Below are 24,248 nucleotides of genomic sequence, written 5' to 3'. Positions count from 1 at the left end.
GGTCCTTATATATCTGTAGATCTGATATTATTACTTTAGATACTAAGCCTTTATAGCCAATATCTTAAGTGACAGTTTTAACGACTGTAGGAACTGTAATACAGAAGCTCTGTAATTTTAGCTTTATTAGAAAAAACTAAGTTAGTATATATGACTTACCAAAAGTGTGTGTATTTTTACTGTTGTTCATGTTGTGATTGACTCTAAATCTCATCTGCTGCTTGTTAAACTTTCAGAAACACAAGCATGTTGATGTTTTCTGAACCCTTAAATGAATGGTTCATTGGTTTCTAAATATTCATAAATAATAGACAAAGAAAAACATAAATACGCTCTTGTGGCACTCGTAATGAGATTTATTTATTGATTTCAGATTTCACACAATGGTACTGCTCTGTGCACATGCTTAATGTTCTGTACTTTGTTGTTAAAGTGTTCACTGTTCCATTCACTTATACTACTAAGAAAAGTAGACCGGTTTGTCTGTGACTGTGTTTGTGCAGATTCTCAGAGGCTGAAAGAATAGGCTAAACTCAAATCATTGTTATTTTCTGTGAAATATTTAAATACTACTTTAATGAAAGTAAATGTAAATGACTAGTGTTTACTTTATAGATTGCAGTAGATTGTCGTAATCCATTATTTACAAATCAATGTGAGAGCTTGGTCAAAGAGAGATGTGTGATGATTCTCACAGTCACACTACAGTATAGATGCAGTCTTCCACAAACATGACAGAAAAAGCTAAATAATTTATTAGAAACTGGGGATTGTTTTACATGCATTTGCGTATATGATTAACATGTAATAAAGTTTTATAGTAGTAGTTTAATGTGAAGTGGCCAATTGTTCAGAAACTTGTTTACCCTTACAAGGGTGGTGGTAGTCACAGCACTAGCCACTATCTACAATAAATGTGGATACTTTTTTTTACTATCAAAAGAAATGAATCTAAATATGTATATGTAATGACATTTTGTTTGAAACAATCTTTTCAGTTTTTCTTTACAATGCTTTGTGCATGCCATGAATGTATATTAAAACATATAGTCCTAAACCATACTGCTACATTGTTGTTAATGTCTTGGCATCAGGAAATGTATTCATTCGCATGTAACAGCTTTCTGTGAGCCAGCTCATCAAGGCATTGAGCTCCTTTAATGTCTGGTACTTCTCACCATCACTGGGAACAGTTCTCACTGTTAGTTTCACTGGAATGCATTTCACTTCAACCAACTTTGAATCACTATTTATACCTGATCAGTTTTTATTTAATTTTATTGTATTTCATTAAGAATTGAAACAAGAAAAGATTAAAATAATGATGTACAAGTGTGTGAAGTGTTAAGTGTAAACACTGACTGCAATAGGCTTTTTGTAAAACTACCAAATGCAACTGAAACCATTAGTAGTTCAGTAACGCTTTATAGTCGAAATATAGTAGAAATTCCGCTGAATTGCTTGTGCCCATGCTTGTGAAATAAAGTTGTTATTTGTGTGATAGATGTTTGTTTCATATATTCTCATTTGGCATTTATTCAAGAATGACAGAAACGTTTTTTTTTTCTCATTTTAATTTTTTACACCTGATGTCGGCAAGATCCTTATCAGACAATATACTTCTTCTTAAAAAAACAATAAATCACTTAATGCTGCACAATCTGTACGTCTTAAAGAAAAATACTTAAATCTGTGTTGCAGTTTGTGATTTTAAACTGCTTATTCTGAATTTTAAATAAAGTCTACTTCTTATTGTAGTCACTCCCCAGTCATTTGAGGCACTTGTACATTGAGGAGGCTTTCTTTGTCCGTTCAAAAGTCTTAACATAAAGTCAGCTGAAGATACAAGTCAATTAAAAACTGAAGTTCAGGTTCTAGCACAGAACCTGCGTGTCAAGTAGCACTCGATGAATGCTCCGATATGAATCTTCTTCATAATGCAATAGGGCCATTGGAAAGATTGCGTGCATGAAGAAGTTGTCTATACCTGTTCCAAGTCCACCACAGTTTAAATGTTTTTAAGATTATATATATATATATATATATATATATATATATATATATATATATATATATATATATATATATATAAACAGCTTCACCACTTTTACAGCAGATATCTTTTCAGATACATCGCCGTTGGCTCAAATCTCAGGTAGTGTGTGGTGAAGTTTTATAAGTTGTTAGCACTCAAACCTTTAGGTTTGTGTATTAACATTTGTTTTAAACTAAATTACAACACAATAAAAAAAACATGTACACGTCCATTGGATTATACATACTGTGTCAGTAAAGCATACATAATGACAGTATGGAATGATGGCACTGTTACGCTAATACAGACTCACCCTTTAAAACACACGCACACACATACACACACACATACACTCTGTCTCCCCATCGCCCTGAGGAGCAATGTCACTCCTGAGCCCATTCCCACTACCAACTTACGTTTGCAAAACAAACATAAGAACTCTTTACAAAGAGGACAAGCTTAATCACATACTCTGCAGATTGAAAAGTGCATCCACCTGTAAATCGTGTGAAAATAACACTTCATTCCACTGCTAGTGCCACAGGGCACAAAAGTGCAGCAACGCCTGTCCATCCACTCCGCATCTGAAGCACTGGTACAAGCCCAGTTTCTTGATTTGTGAAGGCAACACCATCAGGTCATAAGGCAGCAAAACACTCATGGTAAGCCCAGCCCAGTGCACCCCAGCCCACCCCACTCATTCTCTTTCTATTATATCGTATCTACATACAAAATCATGTCCGTGTCCTCGTGTCCTTCGATTGCATCAAATATGTGACACCAGCTCTGTATGTTATCACAGCGATGGTGTCGGTCTGTATCTGCTCTTCAGCAACAGTGTATGGAGCATGTTCGATCATGAGTTTTCTGTAGGCATGAATATAAGTATGAGTAGACAGGAGCAATGGGCATATAGTTTCTGTGGGTATCTCTGGTACGATGGCATTTAGAAAGCAGTGCTGGCCATGCTGCCAGGCGCGAAAAGGCGGGGGACTCCATCCTGAGCCGATTCCACATGTCGATGTGCCATCTTCCCCTCTTCACCTGTAGATGACACAAAAAAAAGGTCCATTTCAGTTGCCAGCTATCTTTTTCATTTTTTTCACATCCATATCTATTTTGGTGTTCATTTTCTTATTCATTTTTTATTTGCATTCATTTGTGTTGTATTCTGACTCACCCAGCACCAGAAGAGCTTGTTTGGCTGCGTCTCTCACGTCCTCCTTGTCTGTGCGACACAGATACACCAGCTGCTCAATGCTCTCTTTGGCCTGAAAGACAAAAATACACATTAATTTATATTTATGTACACGCCCGTATGTTGATTGTTATACAGTACACCTTATATTTTGTGAACATCTTTAAAAGTGTTTTAAACTATTTGGCTTTAAGTCACTTTCCCTGTATTTTGCCCTGAAGATAACAACTGCTGAAATAATAGAATAGAGAAGAATAAATAGAAAATATAAGAAATGACTGCGCTTGGCAGAGAGACTAGCACAATCTTCACAATTTTGAGAAACTTACCTTTAGAAGTGCGAGTGCCTTGCATCCACAGACTCGGGTCTCAACACTCTCGTCCTCCAGCAGCTCCAGACAGCTCACCAACGCCTGAAACACAAAAACACATTCAGTTATCGCGTGGGCTAAACACCTGAAAGTATGAAAAGCTTTCTCATCCTGTAACAGCTAACACTGTCAATTAATTTAGTCACAATATATACATAAACACCAGCACAACATTAAATAACACATGAAAAGTGTAGCATAGTGTAGTATAATATTCTCTAGATTATCAGGAAGGTTGTGTTTTGAGATTACATTAGCTTGACCAATTTTCATATTGCTGGTACAAACTTGTTTTCTTCCTTAGTACTAAAAGTGCTAAAAGGCTACTAGCACTTTTAATATCTAGTCAAACAAGTTTGACTATATTTTATTAATTAATTCATGTTGACACACATTAAACATTTACAGAAAACTGTAATAATCTGACTTCAGGAAGAAAAAAAAGACTCCGTGTTCTGTCTGATTTGATGAGTGGAATTCTTTCTCTGGTCTACATTTCTGAAACTATTATAGTTATAGTTATAGTTCTAGGGTGCTTCCATGACTGTGTTACCTCCTGGATCTCTCCTTTAAAATTTAATTATTTTATCCAGGGAGTCATTAGCCACACTTTAATCATCTGTTCACAATCTCTTTACTCCATAAATTCAATCAAAATGAATCCTAACACTTTACCCTTTTTCTTGTTTCTGAGTGTTGAGGTGACTTTTATTCAGAAGCAGTTTTGACCAAAAGAAAGATGGAATTGTCTTATTACTGAATTCTGTAGTTGCTTTGTGACATCAGTTGTAAAAAGAGTGATTCAATTTAATTTAATTTGAATAGTACAATAAAACTTTTCGAACATATTTAACTTTAAAGTTTATCAATGAATTCTAGTCTATTTTAATTTTAAAACTTAAATGGCAAAACTCAGAATACTATAATAATAAAGTAACAGTATAAAATAAAAAAACAATTAGTTAGTGAAAAAGTGCACATTTGTTGGTGTCTTATTTAAATGCATATCATCCAGTGAAATCTGGCACTTTTATGTTTTGTAAAGCTGCCCCATGGTCTCTCAGATCGCTCTGCACCCCTGAATGCCCCCAGGTCTGTACTGTACCCTTTCTCTGTGTCGTGGCTGCTCTGCCAGGCTGCGCAGCAGTGAGCTGGCGCTGCTGCACACTTTCCCCCGGGGGTCCCTTAACAGCAGGCTGACGGCCCGCAGGCCTTCACGCTTCAAACTGCACTCTGGGGGTCTCTTTAGGGCCTTCAGCAACACATCTTGCTCACCAGACTGCAGAGACTGCACCAACCACACTAGAGGAAAAAAGAACGGAGTGAGACAAGAAAACAGAGAACAGGGTATCAGTGGTGTGGGGGTTGAAAGATCAGGTGTGACAGACAGAGACAGAAACAGGCGGATGAGGTGAAAATGAGTAGGTGATTGAGAGTGAAAGCCTGGCCAATTGATGGCACAGAAAAAATGCAAATTGACCGGGTAGGTAGTTCACACCTTCAGTTAAGTAATTACATGTTTAGTAAATCTGCATTCAACCCCTACTCAGCTCACACAAAGCAAAAAGAAAAACAAATCAGAACAAAATCAGGCCACATACCTTCTTCAGCCAGCTCAGTAATGTGTGTGTCCAGTTCACTCACACCCTCTGCCTCCAAGTAGCTCCAGAACTGGAAAATTGTGAGACTTTCTTTAGCTGCACCTCCGCCTCGCCTCGGCAGCCTCTTCTCCAGAATCCTCTCCACTAACCTCAAAAACACTAACCAACAAAGAGAATTCACCAGTCAGTTATCTTTTTCTCTAAATCTTCTTTAACATCAAAAACATATACCTGCCATTTCCAAAACTGATGTTCATGCAGAAGGTAAACTTCATATATACAGAAATATAAGTGTTCCCTGTCTACTGCATCAAACAATTAAATAAACAGTAATAATACTGAATATTGAATATGAAATGAATACTAGTATAATTAATCATTCAATGATAAATAGCAGAATGAATGAAGTATAGTAAATATCATATGCTAACAAATAGCAGTATTATTTATAATATGCTAACAATTACAAATAGAATTTAATATCTTGAATATTTAGACAAAAATGGTTAAAGTGCATATGCCATACTAATTAGACATATGAAATATCTTATGTTTATATTTTCTTTTAATATATGCATATCAGATTCCAACAAGGATATATTACATATTCAGATTATGTATGTATTAAATTATTATATTTATTAGTATTTTCATATTTAAATTATCTTTACGTTATCTTAATCAGTGCTATTTTCTGTTTTTTTTCTTTTACAGACACAGACACACGCACACACACTTGCGCGCGCGTGCACACACAGACATACGCACACACAGACACACCTGTGTCTGTGTAGCCGGATCCTCTCTCCGGTAGTCTGCTGGCGTAAGTGTTGTTGAGTGTCTGCAGGAAAGTCTCTGTGGAGGTGCTGAACACACTGCAGCCATCTGTACACTGCCTCCATAGCAACACAGCCCCCTGGCACTGCTCTAACTGTGGAATAACTGCTCCCAAACACCCAAATACAGAGAGAGGAGAGAGAGGTAGGGGATGTAAGAACAACAGTACAGGTTTAACTTCCTTTTTAAACTTCAGGACTAACATTTAAAACAAAACAACCCATTAAAATGACTTATTAAAACCAAATCGAACTAATAAATAAAAAAAATAAACTTCTCAAAGCCCTTCTATTTCTGATTAGAAGCCCTTTTCCAGTCACTGATGTACTGACCTTCATCTGGCTGGCCAGCGGTGCCCGCAGTGTCCTTGGCAACCCGTCGAATGAGTTCAAGTACGCGAGCCTCTCGGAGCAGCCGGTCCAGAGCGTACATCTCCCCGCAGCGAAGTGGCCCAAATGTCCCCAACCTCTGCTCACACAGCAATGACACACACTACTGTCACACACTGTTGCCTGGAATGACTGAACTCAACACGTGATAGAATATACAATTAACAGGAAATAATAGCATTAAGCAGAAAGGCACATAACCTGTTATACTTGGGCAGTTGTGGCATGTAAAGTATATATATATATATATATATATATATATATAAATGAGATATCTGATCAATCTATAGAATCCAGTACACAATATATACATTGTGATTTTAACCTTGAATTATATGTCACCTTAAAAAAGTTATTTTGGTCCATAAAAACATTTACATATAGACTAAAATTCTACATAATTTATGTATTTCATAAATAATTTAAAAAATATATATTTGATAGTTATATGCAGTTGTTGGGCTCTTTATTGTAACCACCATAACCATAACAGATTTGGCAGCCCAGGATACTCATAAATCAATTACATACTCAGATTTACTCAATCAGATTTATGAATTGTCATGGGCACTGGAACATACAGGGAAAGATAAAAAACATTAGTCCTAGAACAAAGTGAGTCACAAGGAAGGTGGAGCAGCAGAACTGCTCTTTTCATTAAGCTTGAGTTTTTACTCAAGAATGGAAAAAAAATTAGCTTTTAATCGCAAAATGGACCAAAATCAAGTTTTTAACAATTTATATAAAGTCTGTATTAATTATTATTTATCTAGGTCAGTGACAAAACTGACAACAAATACAGTACAAACACATTGAGTTGTGATTGAACTTGTAATCTGACTGACATCCACATAATCTTTACATAATATAAAAACTCCTAGACAACTAGTAGACAGGATATGGCACCATGCAGGTTAGACATTATTATTTTTCAGACCTTGGCTTGAGAAAACCTTATTAAATTTTGATTTTAAATGTTCCTGAACTAGGACTATGATCTTTAAATGAGGGCAGCACTAGATTTAGTTTGCAGAGATGGACTGAAAAAAGTGACTTACCAACAGTTGAGAGCTGCAGTTGTGCAGATGGACCAGCAGGGTGCGATCTAGAGCCTGGCAGCCTGTGCTGAGTGGTCCTGAGGGAGTGTCCCAGCAACGGTCCTGGCAACCCTCATCATCAGCCACACACTCCTCCACCGCTCCTGTGCCACTGTACACACACAATAACACATCAGTAATGGGTATCAAATATGTTAACATGCAAAAATAAAAAACTAAAATAATTTTAATCACTAACAAACTGTAGTTATTAATATGAGTTTTAAACAGGAAGTAATATTTCACTTTTTAATTTGTAGTTCTCTGTGGAGCCACTAGATGGAGGCAGTGCATTACGCGTTACGCGTAAATACTAACGTCTCACTTCTGGGTAAGAAGGTCACAGTTGTTTTTGTAAGTCTGTCTTGTACACAACAGAATAAAGATGAGATGATTCTGGAGCTCTGACCTGTCTGTCACACTACGCTTCTCCCCATCCTCCTCTTCTTCCTCGTCATCCTCTAGATCTGATGTGTTGAGGAAATCAAAGCTTCCAAGAGCCGTCTCCACTGTCAAACTCACACTGGATGAGCGACTTCGACTTCGACCCTACATGCACACACAAACACAAACACAGGCACATAATTGACAACATTAGTGTTCATAAAAATTTAAAAATCATCAATTTACAGATTTTTTTTCTGAATTAATTCAACATGTTTAACTCAAACATTTTGCTATGGAAAGTAAATGAAAAAATTATATAATCAAAAATGACTACTGGCAGCAGGCAAGACTGAAATCAGTATAACACATGCGGGAAGAAAATCTTGCACTTCTGTTTGCCTCACTTTGCCTGGAAAGGCTGATGGTTATCATGGGTCATGGATTTGTAACAGAGGAACACCCTCTCTAAGTCATGATGGGATATACACATGCACATAAAACACACACGGGGAAGCAGGAAGGGTGGCACACCTGGCCACCTACTCTCACATTGTCTTTCATTATTCCCCTGAGCATAACACACTTCAGAGATATAGATCACACAGATAACAGGCATAAGCCTCACACTTAAAAAAAAAAAAGCAAGTTCTAGACTGAACGCTTCTTAACTTTTACTACTTAGATAAAGAAATGTGAAAAGATCTTCTTGTGGCTACAGTTTCATTAAAATGCATGCCAGTTTCCCCCATAGTTTTAACTGCACTTAAATGTAACACAGCAACTAGTTTAAAGACCACAGATTCTCAATGATCCTGTCTGCTATACCTGAGTGAGTGAGTGAGTGAGTGAGAAACGGTGCTAGGTTAAAGAAGTAGTAGAGTTTAAAGTGGTATACTAGGAACAGAGTTTAAGAAAAGCGTAAAAAACATTGCTCCTCATCTACGAAGCACTAAATAGGTTCAGATTAGTGTACATATCTGATATGCTGAAGAAATACAGGCCTATTAAGATCAGTAGAGGCAGATCTGTTAACAGTACTTACAACCAGAACTAAACATGGTAAGGCAGCCTTTACTCACAGAAGCTTTTAAAACAGGATGAAATCCTATGTTTACCTGTTCAACTTGCTCTACGTTTGCACACTTTTAAAACTTAATTAATTAATTATTTATTCTATTTCTATTTTATTACTTCATAAAGGTCAATTAATTATCATATTTTTGTAGTAACTCATAATATGATCATGATGTATCATCAGATATTAAGGAAACATAATGAGTTAAAGGACCAACAGCAGTACCTCACAGAAATCTGTGTGGGTTGTGTTCCATTTTAACACCCCAGGTTCCCAGGTATATACAACAATCAAGTTTGCTGAAAAAGTAAGTCACTGAGCTTCAATAAGGTTGCTAACCATAACTGGATAATTTACCACATTTTTTTATATGTATTTGACAGTGAATTAGATAGGAAAAAATGTACCTTTAAGATTTCTAACAGTCTTAATGATTCAGTAATAGAATGTTGGAGTGTGAGAGAGTAAGTGAAGGAGAGAGCAAAGGGCTGAGAGTGAGAAGGGCTGAGTGATTAAGTGAATGAAAAAGCCCTGTTACACCTCATTGGTGATAATTCTACAAAGCAAGTGAGTGCAGTACATAAAACTGGTCACTTACAGTTAGAGCTTCCTCCAGCAGCTTGAGCTCCTGCTCAAGAACCTGCAGCTCAGGAAACTGGCCCCTGTAGTCATCGAGAGAGGAGACCACAGCACTTAAGGCCTCCTCCAGACCACTGACCATTTCTTGTGCCGCTGCCTTATTCTCTGGCTTCTCGACCTGTGTGGAGTCTATTTGGGTCTGGGTAAGTGGTTTTGAGTCCTGGGCCTGTATCAAATCCTCAGTCCTTGAAGGCCCAGCATCGTTCTGCTGGGAATTAGCCTCCGATTTAGGAGATATACAAACTGAATCCTCCTCGCTGCGGGTGCAGGAGGCAGAGCTAGCTCTGGAAGGGGCTGTAGGCTCCTCAGATTCTGTAGCAGAGACACAGGTCTCCTCTGTAGAATGTGGTGCAATTTCAGAGCTACTTACAGAGCAGATTGATGATCTGGAATCTTGAGGTTCAGGAATAACCATGCACAGCTCAGCCCGGACAGGTATGTCCATCACCATGTCCGTTGCCGATGCTGAGGGCACCTCGGTAGGCTCGAAGCATTCACTTACTGGTCTTTCCATCAGGGCTGCATCCACGCTGCTCTCGCTGATGTGGCTCAGGGACCGAGAGAAGCGGGCGTGGCCATTTGGCATTTCCGGTTTCCCAGCAGCATCTGCAGTAACCGTGATGGTGGTCACCTGGGATTTCTCCGGTTCCTCCTCGTCTTCCTCCTTCTGATTGGCCAGGCGAGTGGGCGTGGAGGTGGCCGATTCACGTGGAGTAAAGGAGATCTCGATGGAGGGGGCGGCAGCCTGAACCTCAGGCTGGACCAGGTTCTTGTGGGCGTGGCGCAGACCTAGGGAAAGCTGGGGGCTGGACGAGTCGTCAGAGGATTCTGAGGAGTTTGACCAGGCGGTCCCGTTCTCCATCTCATCCTGCCGCCTCAGCATGTTCTACACCAGGTGAGAGAGCGCAAAAGGGAGATAAAAACAATAAGTTCATAATTTAAATCATTTGCTTTAGGTGCGTGGTATCACTTCCACTGCCTCTACAAATAGGAAGAGAGAGAAAGAATGAGAGCAGGAGGAGGGAATGTGTTACGAGGTACAAGCAAGCCTGGCCTCTGTCATCGAGCATTAGTGTGTTCCTTCTCCCAGTGCTCCATTCAGGCTGAGTGCAGCCTGGCATCCAGCCCAGACCGCTAACACTCTGCCTGCTCCAACTAATTAACTTCTGCTGCATCCACTCTCTGTCACCCCGCAAAACAATAACAATCACTGCACCCAGATCAGGGAAGACTGCATGTGTCTCTGTACTTGCCAGAGTATATATATATATTTGCTCGCCTGTGACAACAATTCTGCAAAGCAAGCGGATACTACACTAGGCCTTTTGCAGCAGGTACGTTTTTCATAATATCTATTATATATACATGACCTTGTCATTTTTGCTGACCTCAATATTATCCATTGTGTGCATATTTAAGGATTACTTGTGCAGATTTTAGGAGGGTTGATTTTAGTCAGTTGTGCTGTGCTGAGGCAAAGACAAGTCTGTGAGCAAATAGTGACACCTATCGTGTCAGCATATAAATTAGGGTGCCTCTATTAATCAGAGCAAACTGTTATGGGTACAGACCAGAACCCATGTGAACTGGCAACGAAAAGACAGTTTAACCACGAAAGTGTGGAATACAGTTGTACTGCATGGTATTTAATCAAGTAATACACAGACATTTTGCATTTCAGTGTAAGACCAACAAAAAACAATTTCACATAGCAACGTGTGTGTCTTGCCACATTTTTAAAGAGCAAGTGTCACAGAAGTGTTCTGGGCCATTCAGTGAGTTGTGCTTGACCTTGCCCAAGGATATAAAACTGCCATGTTGGATTTTTGCTGCACGTTTTTAAATAAAATGTGTTCTAATATGTAATTTTTTAAACTACATCTGAATTGATTTTAGCCAAAGCTATTGTAAATTGTGTAGGACTAACAAGCAGACTAACCGAACACAGCAAAGACTTCAACAGCAACTAACCTGAAACACACTGATTGGACTTCACTTACAGTGCAGTAGCAGATTGGTCTATCTTTATATGACAGTGGTAATACTACAAAAGTGCGGCCATTTATGTTAAGGGACATAAATACACAAAAACTGACATTTGTGGATCTATATAATATATAATCTTGAAACTTTCATTAATATGGCTGAGTTTATATGAAGCGAGTCTGGGACTCCCTTCCTACGAGCTATTTGACAGAAGTAAGCGGGTTCTTACAGTAGTAACAGTGAAGGACATATATTAAGGTGTTCTGAGAAACCTTGAAGAAAAGATTTCCTGTAGCCCCTTAAGCTTTCTTGAAGGTTGCCCTAAAAGTTTCTCAAAGAGATAAAAAGCATTTAAATTCTACTTTATCACAAGGTTACTTAAAGCAACTACAATGCTCTACAAGGATTGGTTTAACACACTACAGACTAGAAAGCTCTCTAGTGCATTAAGAGCTTTCTAGTCACAGGACTACGGAGTAGTATCTATGGATTTGCTCTAGGTAAAAGCAAAAATACTTCTAAAACTACTATAAAAATCTAAAGCAACTACATGTGCCACACTACATTCTAACCTTCTTGATGCTAGTAGCTACCAGCTAGTGGCCAGTAGCACTTACATTACTGTGGGACTGAGAGGAGCCAATGCTGGCAGAGGAGACATCCCCACAGCTGCAGCTTTGAGACAGCTTCTCGGCCAGTGTATCCCGGAACACGTCCAGGAGAGACCAGCGCTGCTTGGGTGGCAAACTCCGAGGGGTTGACTAAAGCATTTGAAGCCATTCGGAGCAGGAGAGCATAGTGAGAACATGCGACTCACTGAGAATCTAAGACTACATATACCAAATTTACCTATATACTAAAATCTGAGACTGTAATATCTGCTAAAATGTTGCATAAAATGTAAGTACACTCAACTTTACTAACTTTTGATATTTTTTTTAAAACCAAACTAAAGCTGGAAAAGGCATGAGGACTTGTTTAACATAAAAGCCAAAGGATGCTTTTCTTGTGACCTTCATGTATTATGATAAAAAACAGTCCATGTTCTTTAGTTTAGCTAAATCCAAAGCTAAAATCTGAATGTGTGTGATATATCAAATACTAGGGACAGGTTAAACTGATGTAATATGTGTATAAAAGTCAGGACGGTAGGAGACACTTACGTAGAAAGCTTGTTCGCGCAGAGAGGGCGTGTCTGGAGGACTCTGGTTGTAGGTGGAGAAACGTTTGTTCACTGTAGGAGCTTTGTTCACTGTGCTCGCTGTGGAGGCTTGGTCATCTTTGTCAAATGGACTGAGAAAGATGAAAAAGAGAAAGATTTTTTTTGAGTAAAACCAGGATTCCACACCTGTATTGCACGTCTAAGCCTTACATATAAAAAATATGGATTTGTTCCAATTCTGCTTTTAAAAGAAGGGAGAATTCTACATGAGTTGTGAACATAATGAATGTAAACATAAGCGATTACTCAGGGCGGTTTGCTGCGTAGTGATTTCTTGTGCACAGCAAAAACACTTCACATCAAACCATTATGCATAATTTTCGTAATCATTTAATTGTGCATTCATTTAAGAAAAACAGTGAAATTCCCATTGAATGCAAATTAAAAGATGTTGGGAAGACAATATGTCAATATGTTTTCATTACATATAGTTTTTTTGTTCAAAAAAATATATAAACTCCTATAATATCAACGAACTATATGAATCAGAAAAGGACCGATCCAGACAAAATATGCAGGACCTGTAAACATCAATTAGTTTACAGTAATGCAGTTGATTTGATCTCAGTAGTGCAAGGCCTTATGTTGCACTAATTCATTTATATAATCTTACCCTTATGCTACTGCTTAAGCCTGTAAGTGGGTACATGCTTTAATTTTTCACTGTCAAACAAGTATAAGTTACAGTATAATTATAAGTTACAGATTAAATTATTTGCAGTTATTAAAAACCTTCAGCAGTTTCTCAATAATAAGTCTGAACATTCAAAAATAAGCCTAGGGGTCAAACGATAAATAAAAATACATTTAACAAATAAAAAAACACTGTACATATATATATAAACTAAATTATACATACTATACATACTTATATTGTGAAAATGTCTAACACTGACATGATATATAGTTTTTCCATATTGACAACCCATACAGATACAACAGGTAACAAATCAGAGTATTCCCTTTTCCCCCTTGATAAAGAAGCAATAAATAATTAAGTAAGTTAGTTAGTAAGTAAGACTGTTGTACAGCGTAGCTTTCATTATTATTAGCCACCTTAGCATTTTGTTGTGATTACAGAAGAAACATACTTCCATGTGACCTCGAGACTGAGTTTGATGGTGCCCAGGTCGTTGATGTCCACGGCCACAGTCTGTGGCAGGGCGGCGAACAGGTCTTTGGTCTCACATGACACATTCCCCACCACCACGTGATTGGCCAGGCTCTTCAGCTCAGTCACCTTGACAACCAAAAAGAGGTTTATTGAGTCTTTATTTAACGGGGACACATACCAGCACATCATCACACAGCCAGGCCTGGCCACTCGATACTCTGCACAATAGGCCAGCATCTAGAACCTTTTAGACACAACAGTGAAGTCTGGCAAAGCAGTATGTGATTTAGAACAGGGGTTTAGAAAGAAATTCATAAGGGATTTGTAACAAAAAATTGAGGATTTAAGTTCTAGGGACAGTTTGATTATGGGTAACAAGTCACACCTGCTTCTACATAATCTAGGACTCCCAATTTTGCCCAATAAACACATTATGTCCACATTAAAGATGCAGGTCATTAAAGCACTTTCATAATTAAGAGACCTATGTGTCAGAATGCCAGGCTGTTACTATTATTAGGCCCAATCCCATTTTACCCCTTGGCCCTACCCCTTACCCCTACCCTGCATCTAAAAAAACAGAGATTTTTTTTTATGCTTAGTTGTTTTTTTTTTTGATGTAGATTCACTGGTAAGATGGCGGAACAAGTGACCAAAGAAACCCACATATGTGTGTATTTTCCTTGTTAAAACAGACGATTAGCAATATATTACCATAGTTAAATGTGTATTTTCAATGTTATTGATTAATTTCAATGTGATTGATTAATTTCATATCTGTTCTGACAGAATTAACTAGACTAATACTTTGTTCAGACTCCCTGGTTTATCTTCTCCTTCAGCATTGACTATGTTGGAGGAGACACTGAACTGAAGGGTCCCCTAGGCCATTCTAAAAACAGTTTTGACAAACATCAGCTGCATTCTCCTCATTCCTCCCTTACGGCTCATCCTCCTTCCCTCTCTGTTTTTAATATCCCTGTCTTCTGTATACAACCTCCACCTCTTTCTGTCTTCTTTCTGAGCCCCTGTGTATGAGAGTATGTGTAACAGAATCACTGGAGGAGAAAAACAAGTCAAAGTCCAGCTGCTCACACTGGGCTGCTAGGACTATTAACATTTCACTGAAAGAGAGAGAGAGAGAGAGAGAGAGAAAGAGAGTGTGAGAGAGAGAGAGAGAAAAGAGAGTGAGATAGGTGCCATACTGTGGTAGACGAACAAATAGAGTGTACCTTTATAGAGAGAAACTCTGTGATGAGGGGCAGAAACACCATCTCCTCACTGTCCCACACCTGCTTGCCATTGATCTCTATCCGACCTCGCAGTTTCCAGCGCTGTCGGCCATATTTCATAAAGATCTGTGTGGGGAGAAAACACAAGAGACACGGCTTTACACACACAAGCAGCCTGACATCACTGTGATTGAACTCCTGCTTGCTGTGTGCTGTGTTCTAACACACAGGAAAGCTCCTCAGGGGAGGAAAGACAGCGTGAATTCTCAGGGAGATGTTACTGACTCTTCTGTTTTAAATCCTCTTAGCTTCAAAATGAGCAAATGAGAGTCTTGGGCAGTGACTGCTCAAGCTACTGCGAGAACGCAGACATTAGAAGTGTGTGTGGGGGCCGTCATGTTTTCCTCTCTCCCAGATGGACAAAAAACCTCAGCTTTCTGAACACTGGCCTTCAAATGCTCTCCTCCATCATCATTCCATCTGTCCTCAGCTCTCAGTGCAGCTCACACACTCTCATACTAAAGAGACTGCAGTGCTGAGTCACTGTCTTGATGAGTCTGTCAATCATTCTGAAAACGTACTTTTTGAGCAGCTGGGGGTGCAGCTAACAAATGAGCAGGGCTGTGCATTAGCCAGAACTTGGCGATATGATTAGTTTCACAATACAGGGCTTACAGTATAATTCACTACTGTACGAAGGCAATATATTGACATCTGAAAAAAATCTAAAAAAAAAACCCAAAACAAAACATAAGAAATAAAGATAGGCTTTGAAAAACCTTAGAAATCTGAAGACAAAAAAGACAAACCTCATACTGGTCTCCAGCACACAGACGAGCAAATCCAGCCAGACCTGCAAAAGCAGCAAACAGCAAACTCAATTATTCCACATTAACAACAAATCATCACCTGCTTATTACAAATACTATCAAATCCATGTTTCTATCACATAGTAATCAGCACATTCATTAAATATTATTACATAATTATTTTGTTCCATTTTTATCAGGAAATCATGTGCCTTTATCAACAAATTCGTCATAACAGATAACATATTGTATGACAATAAAGATAAGGATTTCAAAGGCCCAGTTGATTAACAAAAACTTTTAACACACAAAATCTCCACTGTACCTTTCATTTTCACATGGAACTCCCCCAGCTGGTTTTCCAGCTCACTCTCCAACATGCACATGTTCTATAGATCAGTTTAAAGAGGAGGAAAGAGATACACATGGTTAGACATTCCAATACAAAAAGATACAACCACAAATAAACAATGCTTATGACCATATAAACACAGATGTAAGCATTAAATCAGACACTTTTTATATACCCTGTAAATAATAAATATAATAGAAAACTCATTATTTCCCACATTAGTTTTTTTCTTTAGTAAATGTATGTACCAGTACTCACATTTCACATAAACTATGTATAGAAACTAAGCTGCAAAGATTATTGTGTTTGTATATTGTCCCAACATTTACTCTGAAACTCTAACATAATGTACACAGATTAGTGAAAAGGACCTGTTCATTTGCATTGTGTAAAAAGAACTTGGGAAACTGCTGAGTAAAAACTGAATATAACTCTTTGGCAAAGAAAACCACAAAATCCACACACATGTCTTAAGGGGGAAATAATCAAAGTAGAAGGAAGAAAATACTTAAAGTACTCAGGCCTATGCTAAGACACACTACAAACCTGAAAATACAATACAAGTATTTCAAAGAGTGCACTATATCAATACTGTGTGTGTTGAACACTGTATTAAGTATCTGATACACCTACTCAGCACATACTCCTGTAAATTAATTTTTTTCTCTTCTTACCTCAGTGTACTCTTTAAACCCTTTGTTGGCCTCGGACAGACTCTCCCGAGCCTCTCGGCTGCCTGGAGATGCTGTGTAAGCTTTTACCATCTTATTGGCCCCGTCCCGCAGTCTTCGCTGCATGCAATATGCTTCATATAGTTCATCAATCTGCACACAAGACCAAAAAGAACAGGCTTAATATCAGGTTTTACACAGTGTTAGTATGTATGCTGTATCAGACAACCTCCACAACATCTAGACAAGTACAGAACATTCTGGAGGAGGAAATCACTGACAAAGATGCAAAAAACAAGAGATGCCTTCATTAGTGTAAATACAGAGGGTTTTCTTTAAGGTGTAAACCAATGGTAACACTCAAGAAAGGAAAGGTAAAATACTAAAGTGCATCTGCCCAGATTCAATTAAATGGACAAAATAACTATTTTTTTTTTATAATTTAAGTTTTTAATATTCAATTCTGAGCCTGTGAAAATTAAATAACTAAGCAAAATGTCTGTAATGCATTCAGTCACATTTGGTATTGAGTGGACAAAAATCAATCTATTGGCACTATGTCTACTACCAGGTAAAGCCTGGTAAAAGGAAATGTTGGGAAGGGAACAGGAAAAATAATAGGAAGATGATAATTTAACATCCTGACCTCACTAAGACATATCCTCAAATCCTCAAACTATAGAGAATAGAAGAAATACTTTCCTGGACAGTAGAGACAGTTACTTCAACAACATCAGGATAAGCTCTTTTTAATACCATTGATTTCAGAAGGAACATTGAATGGGACCAATGTCCCAACAGTTTTGTCCATATAGCGTACTCAAAGACCTGATTATAGCTTTTAAAGAGCACTAGAATTGTTTGAAGGTTTGAATGTATTGATTGTAAATAGCTTTGGTTTACCTTTGACCCCATTAATATTTACTTCAGAGAGTGTGTGTCAATGCACACAGAAGAAAGAAATAATTACACTGCCGTCAGAATCCAGATGGTGACGGACCTGACTAAAGTACAAGCATGCATGTGTGTTCTCGAACACTAACACACACACACTTAACTCTGCTTCCTTCTGCTATGGTTTTATTGCTCTATGAATTTCCTCTGCTGCCACGCGAACCCAGATAGAGGTAATTAAAGTTTTATTGATCTGTCTGCAGCACCTACTAAACCACAAACGGGAAAACAAACAGGAAACTCCACATAAGGTCAATGTGATTAATAACATCGGGAAAAAGCATTCACCAAACAGGTGTAATATACTGTAGATGTGTATACAAAAACACTAACACAGGACTTTTACCTAAGTTTGCCTTTGCATGTCTTACAGGTCAGTGAACAAGTGTGTTGAAGAGCGGTGTGTCCTGGTTTTTCTGAATCGGTGAGTGCCTCAGTCTGACTACTCCATTCACTAAAAGCTCTCTCACTCCCGTTGTTTCAAAGGACCACCGCTGGTTTAATAGAAAAGCTTAGTGCTACTCACAGTTAAGAGTTAGAGTATGGATGTTCAATGAACATCTTTATGAATGAATAAGTGAAGAGAGGTGAGTTGTGAGAGTTTATGTATTCGAGTGTGTGTGTGTGTGTGTGTGTGTGTGTGTGAGAGAGAAAAAAATAGAGTGAAAGAGAGAGAGATAGATAATGAAAGCTTTAGTCACATAGCACTCTCCACAGGAGGCCACTTTTATGAGAGAGGGCACCAACCTTCCAGTCTCTTGTTTCTTTATGACATTACCTTCACTTACACTCAAAACACACACACACACCTATTTGATACCTCCTACATGCAAGCTTGTTTTTGAGCAATATCAGGAAAATCAGGACATAGTACCAAATATATATATATATATATATATATATATATATATATATTTTTTTTTTTTTTTTTTGTCCAAATGTTTGTGGACATAAACATTGTCTATTCCCTGTAGTTTAATGTTGTCAACAGAATAGGACTCTTTAAGGCAGATACACATTAACCTATTGGCACCATGCTAATGCCAGGTGTGGGGAAAACACTGAGCTGGGAAGCAGTGGAACTGTATTCTCTGGAATGATATTGCACTTTCCAACACGTAGCCTGTGCAAGTGGACTACGCCAATGTGAGCATTTATACTTGTGTGTGTGTGTGTGTGTGTGTGTCTGCATCACTCTAAAGTTTTACTGTAAAGACAGAAATGTGTAGAAAGGGATGAATCTCAGATTTTTGAGGCCTGTCTCTTGTCACACATAATGATGTAGGATACAGCATATATTTAAGCAGACACATACAACTCACCATAAGTGTGTTGGTGCACGTATTGTTACTAGGACCCAGTTGGAATTCCAAAATGGGCTCCATAAATACATCCCAGCTTAATCTCGCATGGGTCCCATCTAGGTCCTCAGTTTTTAACAATGTTTTTTCATGTAATTACAACCATTCCAACACTTAGCTGACTAATTTAATTTTAAGACAGTATGACAGTGTGGAAAAGGTAACCGAACCCTACTTTTACTTTCAGTTGAAAGTGTAACTTCTGCATGTGACACTTGGTTCTGCATTTTATGCATCATTTTTGGCATACAGGCTATAACTACTTTGAATGAGTGTAGGAACCAAACGCTAACGTCAAAACCTCAGGTTCTGTTGTGATTTCATGCTTGCATTTTTGTTTTTTAGGTAAAGCTACTTTGAGTATCTTAAAAAAAAGAACTAAAACATATTACTATTTGGTTGCCAAACAATAATACAGTGTATTGAAATCCAATGCATGATATGCAGCAATGCAGCTGTCTGAACAGCCAGATTGCAATTTATGCAGCTTTTACATCAAGCAGAAAGGAAAAGGTCTGTGAAAAGAGACATTGATGTAAGAAGACAGAAAAAAATCTTAGGCTGATGTCTCTGACCCAATAATTTTAAAAAGATTGTGTCACAACCACTTGGTGTTTCTAATGAAACGGCAGAGTGTGGTGAGAGGATGCAGCTTTTAGGGTAGAATTTTACAAACCTTTTGCAACCTACAGCCCACTTAATCCACAGCAAAACTTCCCACAGCCCGCCAGAATATTTTATTTACCATTTTAAACCAAATACAGTGCTACTATCAACTTCATCAGTTTTCTGTTCCTGTTCACATGAAGCCTGGTGCTAGGTACTTACTTGTAGATGCTCCAACTTCAGGGACTTTTGTTGTCAAAGACCCTGGTTTAATCATTTACCCATGATGTGTAAAATACTCTCACCAATCACATAACTAGCTTGTTAATCTACTTTTTAGTCCTTTAGTCATTTGACAGTTTACACCAAAGCAGTTAATGATAAAGTAAATATTTGTCACATCTTAAATAACATTTGCTGAACTATCTATGTATTGGATTTTTTTTAGGAAAATAAGGAAAATTAATATATAGGAATGAAAATTAAAATAATGAAAATAAGAATTTTGGCCTAGGTTAAAACCTGCTGCTTTTAAGGTAAGAAAACATCTTACAAACAAAGTTTAAAGAAAGGACACAAAACAAAGCAGTGAACATGGACAGAACAATAACCTGAAACAGCAACAGCAACAGAACAATAACCTGAAAACCCTTATTTCAGTACTGCTTGTTCTGAACCGATCAGATTACTGAAGGAATGGCAGTTTATTAAGACAATTTTTCACGAGCGTACTTCAGAATAAACGATAACGCAGAAATGTCCTTTCATTACAAGAATGGGAGGCCAATAAAACCTTATTTAAAACTAAGTCTAATAAAACCTTGTGTACTGTGAAAAGGTGTGATTAAAGACTTGGACCCATGGAGAGATTAGCTTGTGTGTGTTTGGGGTTTCATAGCGCACAAACAGAGAGATTACACAGGAATCCCAGAAAAATACACACACGCACAAATTAAAAAGACGGCTGTTTTCCTCAAAAAGAAAACTGGTTGCCAAAAAGAGATTTACAACAACTACAAAGAAAGAGAGCCTTTAACAGACCGATTAATACCAGCCACAGCACCTCAGTCTCTCTCTCAATCCTCTATTGCACACTCACAAACAACACAGACACACACCTCATCTGGAGGTGTTTACCAGCAGCATTTAAAATCTGCTCCAGTGTGCTGGCAGTGAGTACGCAGGCCAGTCCTAACTTTCAGAAACACAACTAGACCTTTTTATTACACGGCTTACACACACACTAACACTTTGCACCATTCAGACCTGCTATATGAAGCACCTTTACACACATACACTCACACACACAGTTAATCTCTGCAGTAAATAATGTATTAGTTCTAAGCAGCAGTATTTATTTAGTGGAGAGGAAAACATACTTTAATTAACGGTAATGTAGTGTAGTGGCAAGGCAAGCACAATGTGTGATATGTTCACTCGAACATTTTACACAGCAAATTAATTAGGTTAACTGCATTAAAGTACTCGTCCATATGCAATTTGCAAATATACATTCCCTCCACAGAGGTCTCTAAATCCCCACATTTCTCCTTTGTTGCACAGGTAATATTGTCAGAATTTGCTAGCAACTGCAAGAATCCATGAATCCACTCTACATTGTACCAATCCAGTCTAATGGTGGTTGTGTAATAATGTGGGAAAGGTTTTCCTGACACACAGGTTAATAAGCCACAATCTATTTGAGCATCTTTTAATGGCCACTCCCAAAATTATGACGCCTTATGTCACAAACCAAAAGTCATATCAAACTAGTTTCATGAACATGACAATGACTTCAGTGTTCTTTAGTGGGTTTACAAGTCACCAAATCTGGATCCAACAGAAGATTAAGGGCCGTAAGAATTATCGCTGTTCCAGACAAAGTAGAGGCCTTAAATAGGATAAATACAGTGTACTTAATAAAAGTGCTAAATGAGTGTATGAGTCTTTTAGTTGCTCTACTGTTGTTCCAAATGCTCCTAAAACACTTACTGGCCTTTAAACATGCTGTAGCATGGGAGGAAGAAGAGGGGGATGAAGGCCTCTTCCTTTCCTAAAGCTGACAGGGGCGGCTCTGGCCTGTTAGATCAGAGGCTAGCTAGTCAGCATGAGGGAGAATTGGGCTTGGGGCTGCCCGCAGTCTCTGACCCGTGTCCACAGCACGTGTGTGTGTGTGTGTGTGTGTGTGTGTGTTACAGCGAGAGCACATACGTTTATGAGTACAAGTACTAATGAAAGTATATGACGAAGTGCTGTACGTCTGGCAGCAAATGTACATCACACACACACATGCACACACACAAACGTGAAAACAAGCACGTACATACAGTATAACTGCACACGATCTGTTTTTGCATCCACTGAGCCATGTACGACAAACTACGTCACACACATCTGGGCAAGCTTGGGCCTGTACTTCCTGCTGAGCCACCAACACGATCACCAGCATTTACACACTTCAGCACAGGTGATCTCACATGCGCACACACTCTCACACGCTTCCTGTACGTCACGATTCACAAAAAAACAAACCATTAACTGCTTGATCTGCTTTAGTTCAACAACATTTCATTTTATCTGTGCGAACTCGCCCACCTTCTCATATTGCAGTTCAGCAAGCAAAACGAATCAGAAATCAATTTCCATATTTCAGTTATGCTGAAGTAGAATGCTGTGCTTACCTTACTGAGGTGGAACTCCAGCCGTCTCATGAATCTCTCAATCACCTTTACTTGCTGAAAGAAACACAAGCCTTATTAACCTTAATGTGATAAATACACTAAAAGATAATGATAGTGAAATGAATAAACAATGGAATAGAACTAGGGACTGTTATTGCTTTTTGTTGCATTATAGTGGCTTTACTAAGCAGATTTTACAAATACAGATCAGTAAATTTAAAGATAAAAAAGATAAAAACTCAATCTTACCTTGTCTAGTTCATAAAGGAAACCCTGTGGCCAAAGAGTAAGAGAAAGAGAGAATTAAAAGAATCATTAGTGAATGAAAAATCTTTAAAGACACTTGAAGTTTCATGAAAGAAAGTATTAATGTGCTGGAATTCTGCTCTTCCAATGAATAACCACAGATCATCCATTTTCCCCATTGAAAGAAAGCAGCTATCCTCTCTTTTTTATTATTATATAAAAATTTAAATATTCTTTATATAGACTTATATTTCTTTATCCGTGAAGGGACTTACAATGAAAAGCCTTTCAATTGTAAGAAAAATAACGGAATTAAACTTATAAGATAATAATGGAATGGGCTACATATTCCTCACACCAAAAAGCCACCAAGCTACATCTTAAGTTGGAATGCCTGGTTTTGATTAAGCTGAAAGAGGAACAAAGGAAAAACCTATGGAAAAAAAAACTTGAAGGGAACTGCATTGGTGTCGTATTTCTAGGGCCTGTACATGCACATTGTATGAGCACAAAACCAACATTAACCTAATTAGAAAGCTATCACAGATTTAGGTTCCCTGTGGCTTTAAAGCCTTATACTTCATGGATTTACAACCTCATCCCCAAACATCCCCACAACTCAATCCTGAGGTCATATGTATCAAACGGTCCCACTGTTTAGATGTTGTTTATATTCTATTGAGTGTAATGATACAGCCACCCAACCAATATTATGGTTTTGTGGAGCTCACATGGAGGGATCACAGACATGGTAAGTTTTGGGTAGGAAGAAGCTATGAGTGGGTTTATATGTGTGTTGTTACTGGAACACAGTTGGGCTTCCCAATTGGGCATCATTGGGACAGCAAATTGCAATCTCACATGGGACCCATCTAGACCCTCGTGTACAGTAGGCGTTGCATAAGATAATATTATCACTATTCATTGCCCATGATAATGACGTGCCCATGACAATACTGTGATTCTGAGCTACTCGATATACCTCAAAACAATTATTCATGATACTTTGTGGCATCTGTGTCACTGAAGAAAATAAAATTTGTGAATACCAGGAACTATGGATTTATTTGTGTCTGTTTCACAGAATTTGACAACCAATATTCTACCAATATTGCAGGTTTACCCTATTCATGTGATTAGTGCCACCACATGGAGTACTTTCCTAAGTAAAATCACAATATCGACATTTTGTTTAACTCCTAATGGGAAGTATACATCCCAGATCACTGACATCTATTCACATATAAGGCCATCATGGAACCCAAAGACAAAACATTCTGGTTCACAAGTGGACTACCCATAAGGGATCCACAGGTGCATGTTTCCTGGGAGGAGTGTAACTGACTTTAACCTATCATTAGATTTTTTCTTTTCAAGATTGCTGC

At 38.1% G+C, this 24,248-nt stretch overlaps 1 protein-coding gene across 4 annotated transcripts in view; it reads right to left on the bottom strand.

Annotated features, from left to right (window-relative positions):
- Positions 1–1,433: 1,433 nt before the first annotated feature.
- The window catches only part of ripor1 (RHO family interacting cell polarization regulator 1), a 96,413-nt gene continuing 73,598 nt past the window's right edge, over positions 1,434–24,248 (bottom strand). For 3 of the 4 annotated variants that reach the window (XM_015607589.3, XM_022679713.2, XM_015607588.3), the window contains 19 exons: positions 22,867–22,890; positions 22,618–22,671; positions 17,019–17,168; positions 16,318–16,381; positions 15,993–16,036; positions 15,184–15,309; positions 13,929–14,077; positions 12,779–12,908; positions 12,233–12,376; positions 9,589–10,515; positions 7,938–8,077; positions 7,490–7,640; positions 6,375–6,510; positions 5,986–6,147; positions 5,206–5,364; positions 4,710–4,906; positions 3,563–3,646; positions 3,216–3,306; positions 1,434–3,079 (listed from right to left, as the gene is read on the bottom strand). In XM_015607589.3, coding sequence (XP_015463075.3) covers positions 2,982–3,079; positions 3,216–3,306; positions 3,563–3,646; positions 4,710–4,906; positions 5,206–5,364; positions 5,986–6,147; positions 6,375–6,510; positions 7,490–7,640; positions 7,938–8,077; positions 9,589–10,515; positions 12,233–12,376; positions 12,779–12,908; positions 13,929–14,077; positions 15,184–15,309; positions 15,993–16,036; positions 16,318–16,381; positions 17,019–17,168; positions 22,618–22,671; positions 22,867–22,890 — 3,030 coding nt within the window. In that variant the 3' untranslated portion in view covers positions 1,434–2,981. The remainder of the gene's footprint in view (positions 3,080–3,215; positions 3,307–3,562; positions 3,647–4,709; positions 4,907–5,205; positions 5,365–5,985; positions 6,148–6,374; positions 6,511–7,489; positions 7,641–7,937; positions 8,078–9,588; positions 10,516–12,232; positions 12,377–12,778; positions 12,909–13,928; positions 14,078–15,183; positions 15,310–15,992; positions 16,037–16,317; positions 16,382–17,018; positions 17,169–22,617; positions 22,672–22,866; positions 22,891–24,248) is intronic. The other variant, XM_007256217.4, reaches the window with a different exon arrangement.

This window comes from Astyanax mexicanus, chromosome 9, assembly GCF_023375975.1.
Source record: "Astyanax mexicanus isolate ESR-SI-001 chromosome 9, AstMex3_surface, whole genome shotgun sequence".
Taxonomy (NCBI): domain Eukaryota; kingdom Metazoa; phylum Chordata; class Actinopteri; order Characiformes; family Acestrorhamphidae; genus Astyanax; species Astyanax mexicanus.
The sequence above is the reverse complement of the archived record's forward strand: the minus strand, read 5'-3'. Positions and strand labels throughout refer to the sequence as shown.